The sequence below is a fragment of the Apodemus sylvaticus genome, chromosome 14, assembly GCF_947179515.1.
Source record: "Apodemus sylvaticus chromosome 14, mApoSyl1.1, whole genome shotgun sequence".
NCBI classification, from domain to species: Eukaryota; Metazoa; Chordata; class Mammalia; order Rodentia; family Muridae; genus Apodemus; species Apodemus sylvaticus.
The window spans coordinates 47046064-47058424 of NC_067485.1; the positions used below are offsets into that span (position 1 = coordinate 47046064).

A 12361-nucleotide genomic window follows, 5' to 3' on the forward strand; every position below is an offset into this window, starting at 1 on the left:
ACTCTCCAGTCTATTCTAGGTTTCCTCAGTCTCAGAACTTTTGAAACTTAGGTTGGAGAGTTCCTTGACAAATATCCCCTGGAGGGGACAGGGCAAGAATCACCCCCCCCCCAATTCCTATCAGTGACTATCTCTATGCCTGTGGCTTCCAAATCTATGACTTGGGTACTGTGTGCCCAAGTCATACAGAACTGTCTTTGGTTATCTCTATCTGGATATTCCCCAGTCATCTCAAAGCTGACTAGCCTAACTAGAATTTTCCTTCCTTCCTTCCTTCCTTCCTTTCTCCCTCCCTCCCTTCCCCCTCCCTCCCTCCTCCCTCCCTTCCTCCCTCCCTTCCTTCCTCCCTTCCTCCCTCCCTTCCTTCCTCCCTCCCTCCCTTCCTTCCTTCCTTCCTCACTCCCTCCCTCCCCCCTCGCTCCCTCCCTTCCTCCTTCCTTCCTTCCTTCCTTTCTCCCTCCCTCCCTTCCCCCTCCCTCCCTCCTCCCTCCCTTACTCCCTCCCTTCCTTCCTTCCTTCCTCCCTCCCTTCCTTCCTCACTCCCTCCCTCCCTTCCCTCCCTTCCTCCCTGCCTCCCTCCCTCCCTTCCCTCCCTTCCTCCCTCCCTCCCTTCCTCCCTCCCTCCCTTCCTCCCTCCCTCCCTTCCTTTCTTCTTTCCTTCCTTCTTTCCTTCCTTCCTTCTTTCCTTCCTTCCTTCCTTCCTTCCTTCCTTCCTTCCTTCCTTCCTTCCTTCCTTCCTTCCTTCCTTCCTCAGATGGAAAGCTCATTTACCCAAATCAGAAGCCCCTGCCTCCAACTTCAGTCTTTCTCTGTATTTTCAAGCTGCATTCCATCCATTCCCATTGCCTTCACTCAGCCCCTCAATGGCTGTAGTATGGCAGCTTCTGCCCTGATTCCTGCCACTCTGCCTGGCCCTGCTATTCTCCCTCTGCTACCGAGTGAGCTTTTTAATGTGCATTCCTTATGAGGTTCCTCCCGGGCTGGGCTTTTACAATAACAAAGCACTCAACAGCCTTTAAGGCCCTAAATGATCCGGCTCCAGATTGCCTTCAGATACTTGCTTGACCTCCAATCCTGGAGTTCTTTTAAAGGCACTCAGGAATGCCCAAAACCATTTCCTACTGGCTCAGTTTTCCTCATATTAGGTATTAAGTGGAAATGTAAATAACATTGTAAAGCAAAGGTCTTTAAAAATTGTCTCATTTCTGTCTTGTTTCTATATTATTAATCCAAACATTAAGCACACACACACACACACACACACACACAAAGTAAACCCCTAAAATACACAAACCTCTGGACTGGACTTGAAGGTTTGGCTTGTAGGGATAGAGAAAAGAATCTCATTGAATTGTAACTTAGGCCTGAGACTGGGAACTGCATAGTGAACACCAAAGCAATTTAGTGTCATTTCTTCAGGAAAGGACCTTTGTGACACTTTTAATTTGTAAAAAAAAAAAAAAAAAAAAAAAAAAAAAAAAAAAAAAGTCGCGATTTTCCCAAGGAACAAATTACAGCAACCAAAGAACATGCCACGGTCCTGCTTTGCTCCTGTCCTCCATGAAATCAATCCCACTGAGGGTTGTAGTTCTTGGAGAAAGGAATCCCTTCTCAGCGCATGCCCCCTTAAATCCCAAACTCTTAATGCGATGCCCTTCAGGATGCTAGTGGCATCACTGCCGCTGTGTTTCCTGTTGGCAGCAGAGAGCAGGAAAAACAAGCTTTACTAAGCCTCCGCCAGGGCAGAAAGAGCTCGGGGTGATTCACGCGGCTTCCCCAGGCAGGTGTCCCGAGTCCCCAAGCCGGGAGCCTCTAGAACGGAAAGTCCAGAGAGGCCAGGGTTCCTGCGCCGGGTTCCTGAGCGGGTCCCGGAGCACACCTTCTGCCTGCGCGCAGACGAGCACGCGGCTCGCCCACGCGGGGCCTCGGCTCCCTCCCCGGCTCCACTGACCCGGGCGCAGATCAGGATGCCGGCGCGCGCTCCCCGCCGCCTGGTCAAAGGGCCTCGGGGGACCTGGCTGCTGGGCGGCCTCTGGGTCTGGGTGCTGTGCGGCCTGGGGTTGGCGGGCTCCCTGGGAACCCCGCAGCCATGCCAGGCGCCCCAGCAGTGGGAGGGACGTCAGGTTCTGTACCAGCAGAGCAGCGGGCACAACAGCCGCGCCCTGCTGTCCTACGATGGTCTCAACCAGCGCGTGCGGGTGCTGGACGAGAGGAAGGCGCTGATCCCCTGCAAGAGGTAGGCGGCTTGGAAGGGCAAGACGGCGGCCAGGGGAACGCCAGCTCAGGGGCTTGGCACCCCAACTGGACCCCCCCCCCCCAGCAGCTCCTGGCTCTCCCCTAACCCCAATAACTTTATAGGGGCCCTTGGGAGCGGGAGCGGCATGGTCTGCCCAGTGAGGTAGAGTCAGGCAAAGAAAGGACTCACCAAGGGCAAGATGGAAAAGTCAGGCATTTCTAAGTCCAAGTTAGCCCCATGTCTTAACTGCTGAGTCAGGCTCCTGGCACATGGAGTCCCCTGCAGTGTAGGGCATGTTTTTTTCTAGAAGGGTCAAACAGAATATTCTATCATTTTTGTTTACAATGAAAACATTTTAAAATACAATGTGTGTGGGCGTGTGTGTGTGTGTGTGTGTGTGTGTGTGTTGCCTGTGTGGAGGCCAGAGGATAACATAGAGTCGGTTCTCTCTCCCAACATGTGGCTCTAAGTACAACACTATAAAAGGTGTGGGGGAATGATTTTTAAAAGTTCCTCCCAGCTCATTACACTATTACAATCTGAACATGTTTGTTTCCACCTTGATGATTTTCTCATTTGAAAAACTAGTTAAAACTCCCATTAGAACATATGTACTCTCTCCTTGAAACATCTGTTAGATACATGCACTGCCACCTTAAAACTACAATTTTACTTATCCTCCTCTCTTCTCAGTTTATTAGTTGGTTGGTTTTGTTTGTTTGTTTTTGTTTTTTGGTTTTTTTTAACCTATTTTTTAATGACCACAGCAATTGGAACATGGGAGGGCATGCTATCTATCAGACACATGCTCACACAAATGCATGCACATTTACACACACACACACACACACACACACACAGTCGTCTGTTTAGCTTTCCATTTTGTATCGATAGAGGACATACATTTGTAGAATGTCACCTTGTTTCTGGTCCCTTTAAGACCTCGTTTCTAATTTAAGATCACCACCTGTCTCCCTGGCCCAGCCCTCCGCTAACTTCCAGCGTGTTTCATGCAGTCACACTGACATCTCTCCACACCATTTGTACCACGAGGAGATGTGATGATGGCCAGAGTGTGAGGCTCCAGGGAGCAGTAAGGTTGGTGGGAAACCAGAACCATTAGCTTCTAGCACAAAACAAAGCTTGGTAATACTATTCCTCCTAAAAACATTTAAAGAGTTGGGCTTCTTGGTTAAAGTAGGGGAAAGACAACTTTCTGAACCTCCTTATCAGAGTGCAAGACCACCCATTACCAAAGGCAGGAGACCCACCATACTCTTGAATTTTTTCTACTTTTGAGGATTCAACAAACCATGTACAGAAAATATGTGAAATCATATTATGTACTCAGCACATACATACTATTTTTCTTATCATTGTTAAACAATACAGAACGTATTTGTATGACATTTACATTATATTTGTTATTGTGAGCAACCCAGAATATATGGAAGGGTATTTGTAAGCTGCATGCAGTTTTTTGTCATTCTTATATCAAGGACAAGAGCATTTCTGGGTTTTGCTATCCACAGAGGCACTGGATCCAATCCTCCCTGGTTATATAGGGACAGCTTTACATTAGCCTGGAAGGTGAGACATAGTAGTGTCTTTATGGAAGATTCAGACTGTGCAAAGACTTTCAAGAACATGAATATTTTTCATTGGGTCTTGAGGGACATAATAATATCTATCATTTGAGTGTACACATATATAGTGTACTAATGCTGAAACTTAGCATGTTTTACATAATTTTGTTTAGGGTTCATAACATCACAGTGTAGGTTATATAATTTCCATTCACATAGAGACACTAAGACCTAGGGAAATTAATAAATTTTCCTTATATCACACAACTGAGAGTTAAGAAAGCTGCATGAATTCTGACATCTATAATATACCGTGTTCATATTCATTCATCCATCCACTCTTCATTCAGTAGGCTATTGTTCATGGCAGCTACTGTAACAATTATCAATGGAATGGGTCCTGGTTTTCAGGGGCTAATAGTCTGAAGGTGGAGTCTCATTTAATTATCCCTATGATAAATACATCTATGATGAACACATGACCGGGGCTTCCTGGAGAAGGTGATATCCTAAATTAGTGTTCCCCAGACACCCAAGGGAATCTACCAGGGGTGACATACAGAAAATACTTTGTTAGAGGCATAAATATATATGGACTCCAGGCTTAGAAGATTGTCATGTGGGAGTTTACATGCAGGACCAATATTCTGAGACCAGCAGCCCAGTCACTATGAGGAACAAAAGCACAGAGTGGGTTGAGAGGCCATGCTGAAGGAGTCTGAACAGTTGGAATGTCATCATTAGGTGGCATAAAGATCACTGGATGCATGACTGAGATTTTGTCCTCAAGAGATTTACAAAACTAGAGCAACACAGTGAGTGTAGAAGCAAACACTTGAGAGTTCTGTAGCAGCTTCAGATGCAGAGGTGAATGCAACTGGACAGGTGGTTGCGTTAGGGAAGTGTTAAAGAGGTTGTGACATATAAGTGATCAGAGGCAGGAGGGTGTGGAGGGACAAAGAGGAGACAAGCAAGTAGCCACTATTGGTACCTGGAGCTAACTGTACTGGTGGCATGGAACAGGGATCGCTCTCTTCACTCAGAGTGAGGGTGGGACAGGAAGCGGCATGTACTTAGGACACCTGTGCACTGGTTATCTGTTGGTGAGTAGACATGATAAACATGAGCTGGAACACCAGAGTCCACTGCTGATGCTAACTAAACAGTGTGACCTGGAGAAGACCAAGGGTCCACTCTCACCCAAGGACTATCATTAATTGTTTAAGACATTTGGCTGTGTACTCAGAATCTGGGTCTGAAAGTGAGCTTTTGTAGATTATTGTGGCTTTTTGAGACTCAGTTTCCTCTTTTACAAACTGGGAATGCGTATAACAACTCATTTATTAGAATACTGTGAGGATTCTACAAGTTACGTATACAGAGCACATGCTACGTTGCCTCATCACATAGTTGTGAGAAGGTGTGTCGTAAGTGGTCAAAAGTGGTTTCATCACTACCCACCATCATCATCTCCGTAGATTTCATTTCCCATGGTCTAGAGTCTCACTGACAGCCTCTCTTATCTCAGACACTTGATTGAGCGGCACATATAAGTATCCTCCCTCTGAGAACTGACTCAGGACACAGACTCAAATGCTAAACTATATTTTAGTAAGTTTTATAGCTGGCATGGAGACCAGTCATCCACTGAGATAGACTAGATCATTCTCGCCTTGATTCAAAATGAGGTGCGGAGCCAAATTATGATCAGGAGGTTATGAGCAAAGGCTTGGAGTAAGTACATGTACAAAGGCCTGGTGACTGTCTCTTCTAGGCATTGAGTTTTTTCCACCATAGATAAATGTTTCTTCCCAGGATAATATTTAACAATTGTCAGGTTGTGTGGCCATCCAGCAGCTGTGCATTATCTGGGTTACCTGAAACGGGGCTGGAAATGAGAGAGAAGGATGAAGCCAAGACAAAGTTTCTGATCAAGGCTCAAAGTTTAATATTTAGCACTGTGTTTATAGGAGAGCCAACAGAGTCCATCCTTTGTTTCAGCTGGGTTATGTTGCCAGGCAAGCTCAGCAGGCAGTCTATTCCTGTAGGAAAGTGCAAGTGCAGCAAGGTGGAAGACTCCACCTGGGTCATTAAGGTCCAACTGTGGCGAGCAGTAAGGTCTATTTAGCCGGCTCAAAGCTGGGGGAAGAGCACAGTGTGGGCTAGTTTTTTTGTTAACTTGAAACAAGCTAATGCCATTTGGGAAGAGGGAACCTCAATTGAGAAAACTTTCCCCACCAGATTGACCTGTGGTACATTTGATTGATACAGGGTTAATATGGGAGGGGCTAGCTGACTGAGGGTAGTGCCAATCCTGGGCAGGTGATCTTGGGTTGTATAATAAATCAGGTTGAGTAAAACAAAGGCAGCAAGCCAATTAACAGTACTCTTTCATGTCTACTGATTCAGTTACTGCTTCCAGCTCCCTCCCTTGAGTTCCTACCCTGACTCTGATGATGGACTGTTTAAAAGGAATGTAAGTTAAAACAACCCTTTCCTCCCCAAATTGCCTTTGTCATGCTGTTCAGCGATAGAAACCTTAACTACAATAGAAATTTATACTAGGAGTAGGGTATTGGCTGAGATAGACCTGACCATATGCTTTTGGGAGTATTGTGGTAACATTTGAACTTTGGGCTGGAAAATCCATTGGATGCTTTTTTTAAAACGTAATGTGGAAAGCAGTGTAGACAGTGGAGGCCTGTCTTGAAAAGTTCCTAGATGAAAGTTTGAGAGTCCCTTAAAGACTCTATGGTTATTCAACTATTCAGTAACAACCAAAGTGAAACATTGCGTTGCTTTGCTGGTACAATTGATGTTAGTCAGCTGGGGCTGAAGAATCAGCTGTGATTAAGAAGAGACCAGCATTATTAAGGCAGAATTTCTTCAGAAACGTTTCCCTGGGTTCAGTTCACAGAAGCAGTGATCCAGAGGGGGCCAAGGTTGTACCACATGCTAGCCACCTAACTTGAGTTTCTCAGATCATTCTGGTTGTGAGGTGTGGAGTCTTGGAGAGCAGGCTTGTCGCCATGCAAGGCCAGGAGAGGCCACTGGTGAACCTATGAGGCAGAGATGGAGATGTGGAGTCCTTGGATGAGCCTTGGTGATGATGAAAACACTGAGTGAGCCCAGGCGCCCCACACTGAGCTTTTCACAGTGTTGGACATTGGTTTTGCATTATTCTGGTTGTACCTGTACCCTGGCTTCTCTTTTCTGAAATAAGAAGTATGTAACTTGTCAAAATAGGAGACCACAGTTAAGGGAGTTTGGAATTGTACAGAGACTTTGGAATTTTAGAGAGATAAGTGTTAGAGAGGCTCTGATCTTTAAAAGAGTCTTAATATTTTAAAGAGCCCAGACTTCTAAATTGTGTAAAATTTTGAAGCCTGTGGGACTTTTAAAAGTTGGAATGCTTATATTATGATAGGAATATTAACATGACACCTTGGGGACAAATGAGAAAAGAAAGGATGTCGTTGAATAGTGATGTATTTGTATGTCAACTTGACAAGGGTCAATTGTGCCGAGTGGATTTTTTCAACTTGACATAAGCTAACAGCTAATGTCATTTGAGAAGAGGGAACTTCAGTTGATCAAATGCCCCCCACCATATTGGCCTTTGGGGCATTCTCTTGATTTAATAAGTGATAAAAGAGGGTCCAGCCAACTAGGGGCTGTGTGGTCCACAAGAATGTGGGCTGAACAAGCCAAGAGGGAGCAAGCCAGTAAGCAACACTCAATTCATGGCCTCTGCTCCACTTCTTGTTCCCAGGTTCGTGCCCTGCCTTCCCTGGATGATGGACTGCAAGCTGTAAGCTGAAATAACTCCTTTCCTCCCCACATTGCTTTTGGTCATGGTATTTCATCACATCAATAGAAACCCCAACTAAGATGTAGGTGAAATTGAAGGTAAAAACAATGCCTTTATTTTGCAATTGTGCAGTCTCCTTGCTACTCCCTACTATCCATTCTGTTGGTCTGGACTCTCCCCGCTCTGAACAGTACACAAGTTGGCATCATTCAAGTTTGTGTCAGGAAGTCTCTTTCCTCATAACTTAATAACTAATTAGTGTGGGTTCAGACATGTACACTATACTTGTAAGGCACAGCCTCAATCTTGCTGACCTAGATTTCACATCCTCAGGGTGCATCCCCATTATACCATCATGTGCTGGTTTTACAGTATGGCTTGTAGAAAGCAGTCGAATTCTTCTTCCCATGGGTCTCTCTCACAGTCCTGTCCCTTGCTCTAAATCAGGTGCCGAAAGGAGCATTTAATGTGTGGATATTATTTATATTCTTTATGCACAGATTTGTTAGTACAGACTCAAAATGGTTTCAAATAACAGCAGTATGGCCAAGGAACCAGATGTTATTTGAAAAAAACATGACGGTTGTCTCTTTGTATTTACTAGTAAGTTGAGACATAAGTGTAGAATTGGATCAACTTCTTAAGAGCCTCCTTCCCCATCCAGATAGTTACGGAAAATCCCAGTGATAGTTACCGCGGAATGACTAGGATTTTCCAGGATCTCTGTTCCCTGAGATGATGGAAAAGATTAAAATAGTTTATGAGCTTCAGATAAGACAAGCCTGAACCATGAATAGGAAAAATTAGTAATTGATACTATTTTGTTTTCTGGTTCCAACTGTCTCTTTTGATTTCTGGATTAAACTCATGGGGATTATACTGGGAAGGCTGAAGGAAAAGCAGGCTGATTATTTTTATAATTTAATCAATATGGTGATTTTATGTGAGGGGAGCAAAGTATATGTGAATGTATCCTACAGGCCACCAATAACATACTGCTACTTACCAATGGTGTCTTTGGATTAATGAAGCTACACATGTGGAGGCAGAGTCACTGGAGGAGTACACATGGTGATAGCATTTAATAAGGCTGCTCAGGGGTTGATCGTATGTACTCCACCAGAAATTTTTATTTATATGTAATAAAAAGTACATCACAGATTGAGTAGCAAATGGGTTCTCATTCAAGTTATGATTGTTTCATGTCGGATCTTAGTTGTTTCTAGAGAACAAAATAACATTTAGCTTCTCTGCTGCTGTATGAAACTAACTGTGTCTGGTTGAAAACTGTGAGGGAAGGATGTTAGACAGCCATAGGGTGTGAATCATTTATTTCACTTTTTTTTTTGTTTAGAAGATGTAAGATTGCCAATATCATGAAAGCATATTGGTGCTTTTGTTATATTCAGCTGATTGCTTTCTACAATGATATGGCATAGATTCTAAAATTTTTTTCCTCCCTGTCGTTTGTGTGAATTTAAGCTTCTTTCTCTCCCCCTCCTTTTCATTTAAGCTTGTCCTCAAGAGCAGAAAGAAAAAGCGACCATTCAGTGCTTTGGTACTGAGCCCAACACCCACCTCTTTTCCCTGACACTCCATGATCATAAGAATTGAACGGAGTTGCTTACAGGAAAGCTCCTTTAAGATCAATTCTTGTGCATTTGAGAAAGAAGATAATGATTCTTTACCAAACGCATTATCTTTCTTTATTTTTTGAAATTATCTTCTGCTTACATTTACAGTACAAAGAGATTTTTCTTTTAATTTCTAAACAATTGGGGAGTTCATTGACCACCAGATATGCACATGGTCTTCAGATACTGTGGTGTATGTTTTCTGCAAGCAAGGACATTCATTGTCTGTGCCTTCAATACAACAATGAATCAGAGAGTCAACATTGGCTCTATTTTACTGCCTGAAACCCAGGTATTTCCAGGTTCTGTTGGTTAACATTTGGATGCTCTTTACAGCAGAAGAATACAGAATATAAGCATGACACTGGGGTACTGTGTCTCTGATCTCTTTTTGTCTAGAACAATTCCTGAGGTCTTTCTTGCTGATGGTATTTTTAAAGATTACTACTCTGGTGTTTTACTCAGTGTTCCTCTGGTGTCTTGTATTCATGTTCAACTTACTTAGTATAGGGTTTGTCAAAGCTAAGACTGTATTGTATCTGTATGACCACTCTAGCCACATAAAGTTGTCTATCATATTGTATCATTGTGAAGTGATACCCTTTTCCTTCATAATAAGTAATTTTGTAGGAAGATACTTTTCTATCTTCTTCATTCTAATTCTCCATCAAACTCTAAATGTACTTCTTTGTTTCAGTACAGACTGAGGGATCTCATTGTATTCCCTGTTTGTTTTGCCTTCCCAGTTTCCCAGAGCAGCCTCTTCCAGTTGTCTTTTATAGTTTTTAGAACATTTCTCATTCTTTAGAGGCAGAGTAAAATATTCCACAATCATCTTATTTCTCCTGCAATAAGTTGTTCCTCAAGAAGTCCTGGTTACAGATACTGGAGAAAAACACTTGGAAACCAAAGTCTGTGGTCTAGTTGTACTCATTGTTCTCAGGCACTGCTGACAAGGAGTAAGGGGCCATAACACACACACACACACACACACACACACACACATACACACACACACACACACACACACACTCTACATATGCACAAACCCATGCATAGGTACACTCTCATGCACCCATTCACAAATATGCATACATTTAAATCTTTGTCTCTAGAATTCCAGTCCTTATTATGGACAGAATTCTGTGGCCCTTTCTATTCCAGTTCAACACAACATGGTGGATTCTCTACTTGACCCCATCAGTTTTGCAGCTCCCTTCTCATACAATAAACGAAGAAAACCTCATCCACAGATTCACTGAAGACCAATCATGCAGCTAGGACGTTCCCTCCCCACCGTGCCCAAGATCAGTCTTACAGAAATAGTTGGGTCTCTTTAATGGTGTTAGTCTATATTGTTCAAGCAGAGGAAGAAGAAAGGCAAGTCACATTGTTCCTGGATATTTGCTTTGTATTGAATTTATCAATCTGGCATTACCATAGGCCTGCAGAGAGTATCTGTAAGTCTCAGGGATGTAGACTTCACCTTGTTTTACACAGATTGGAATTTTAAAACTTTAAGGCTTGGGCATGGCTTCTCCTTGACCTGTGTTCTCTTTCTTCATTTCTGATAGCTAGAAATGCTGTTTTGTTTTTTTTTAATTAACTAAGGAAAATGTACTACTTTTGGCATCCTGACCCTCCCAAAATAAACCATATTGATTTGCAATACTGACATTTTCTCAGAAAAGGAGACATTCTTAGAAGAACCAAAAGTTGCTTCAAGAGGGTCTAGAGACCTTGGAGCTCAGGGATTTATTCCTTTTACTAAAGGCATAAAAATAGCTGAACAGAGCCAAGAAGAATAAAAACAAGACAAAACTAAAAAAAAAAAAAACCTTTATGAATGGAAGTCATCAGAAGTGGTCACCATACTGTTCTGGAAACATCTTCTTTTCAATAACATTGAGCTTTTTCTTTGTAAGTCTGACCTTAGAGAAGGTGGTCAGGGCCACAAGCCCAAAGATCTGAAAATATGCCACCAATTAGTGGTTTATTCTTCCTGGAAAAAAAATGAGATAGTCTTATATTTCCCAATTCCAGTAAAAATTTCTCATTCCTTCCTTCACAAATTTTTATTTACTCATCTTTAAGGAAAAAGAGTCTCTTAAAGATTAGCAGTGGAAACCTCATTCCCCCCTCTTATTTAAAGTATATCTCACATAAGTCCAATCTCTGTCCAGTCCTTATTTATGGACGGAAGGCTCTCTCAAACCTCTCCAATCAAACTGTCACACAGTTCCATGGAGAATGTTCTGGGAAGGACCACAAGCTTTAAACAACCTCAGTTCCTCAACAGCCCTGATTCTTGTACTCAGTACTTCCCCACATCTAAACAATTCTATTTACTTGTCTCTCTTCCCCCCCTCCAGTGTGTGTGTGTGTGTGTGTGTGTGTGTGTGTGTGTGTGTGTGTGTGTACATGTTTACATGTGTGAATGTGTATGCATGTAGCCAGTGGTCAATGTTGGCTTCCTTCCCACTCTGTCACTGGAGCTCATGGATTCCCCCCGACTGGCTGCCAGTGCATCTCCTATCTCAGCCTTGCCAGGAACTGGGATTACAGGTGTGTGCCAGCATGGCCAACTTTTTTTTTGTGGGTGTTGGGACTCCAAACTCCAGTCCTCATTCTTACCAACTCAGCCATTGTCCATCCCCTGCCTCATTTCCTCTTTTTAGTCTGCTTAGCTCTTCTTTCTCTCTGCACTGCTAATGAAAGGTCAGGGCTGGGCCTTCCATCCCTTTACTTTTTTTTTTCTGAACCCTCTATCTTGGTGAGTTCATGTAAGCCATGGTTTTAAATGTCACCTCTTCACGGGGGAGGGCAGTATCACCCACATGTTTCGTTCCTGTCCAGAGATCTCCCTGATCCTATGTATGGACCCATCTGCCTGGTTGATGTCTTCCTTTATATGAATGCAGCATGTCCAAATGAATGTTTCCTTTGCATGTAATCAAACTAACCAGAACCAAACCCAAACCAAAGAACCAAAGACATAAACTCAACTTCCCCTTTCTTTATCTTAGGTACAGTGGCTCTGCTTGGTCAGCAGAGACCCACGGGTCATCCTTCTCTTCTCTCTTGCCTGCTTCCA

General features: G+C 43.4%; 1 protein-coding gene across 1 annotated transcript in view; it reads left to right on the forward strand.

The window, feature by feature from the left end:
• Window positions 1-1707: 1707 nt before the first annotated feature.
• Epdr1 (ependymin related 1) overlaps window positions 1708-12361 on the forward strand; it is a 31984-nt gene continuing 21330 nt past the window's right edge. The window contains exon 1 of the mRNA XM_052157290.1: window positions 1708-2236. Within this exon, the coding sequence (XP_052013250.1) occupies window positions 1968-2236 (269 nt within the window). The 5' untranslated portion in view covers window positions 1708-1967. The remainder of the gene's footprint in view (window positions 2237-12361) is intronic.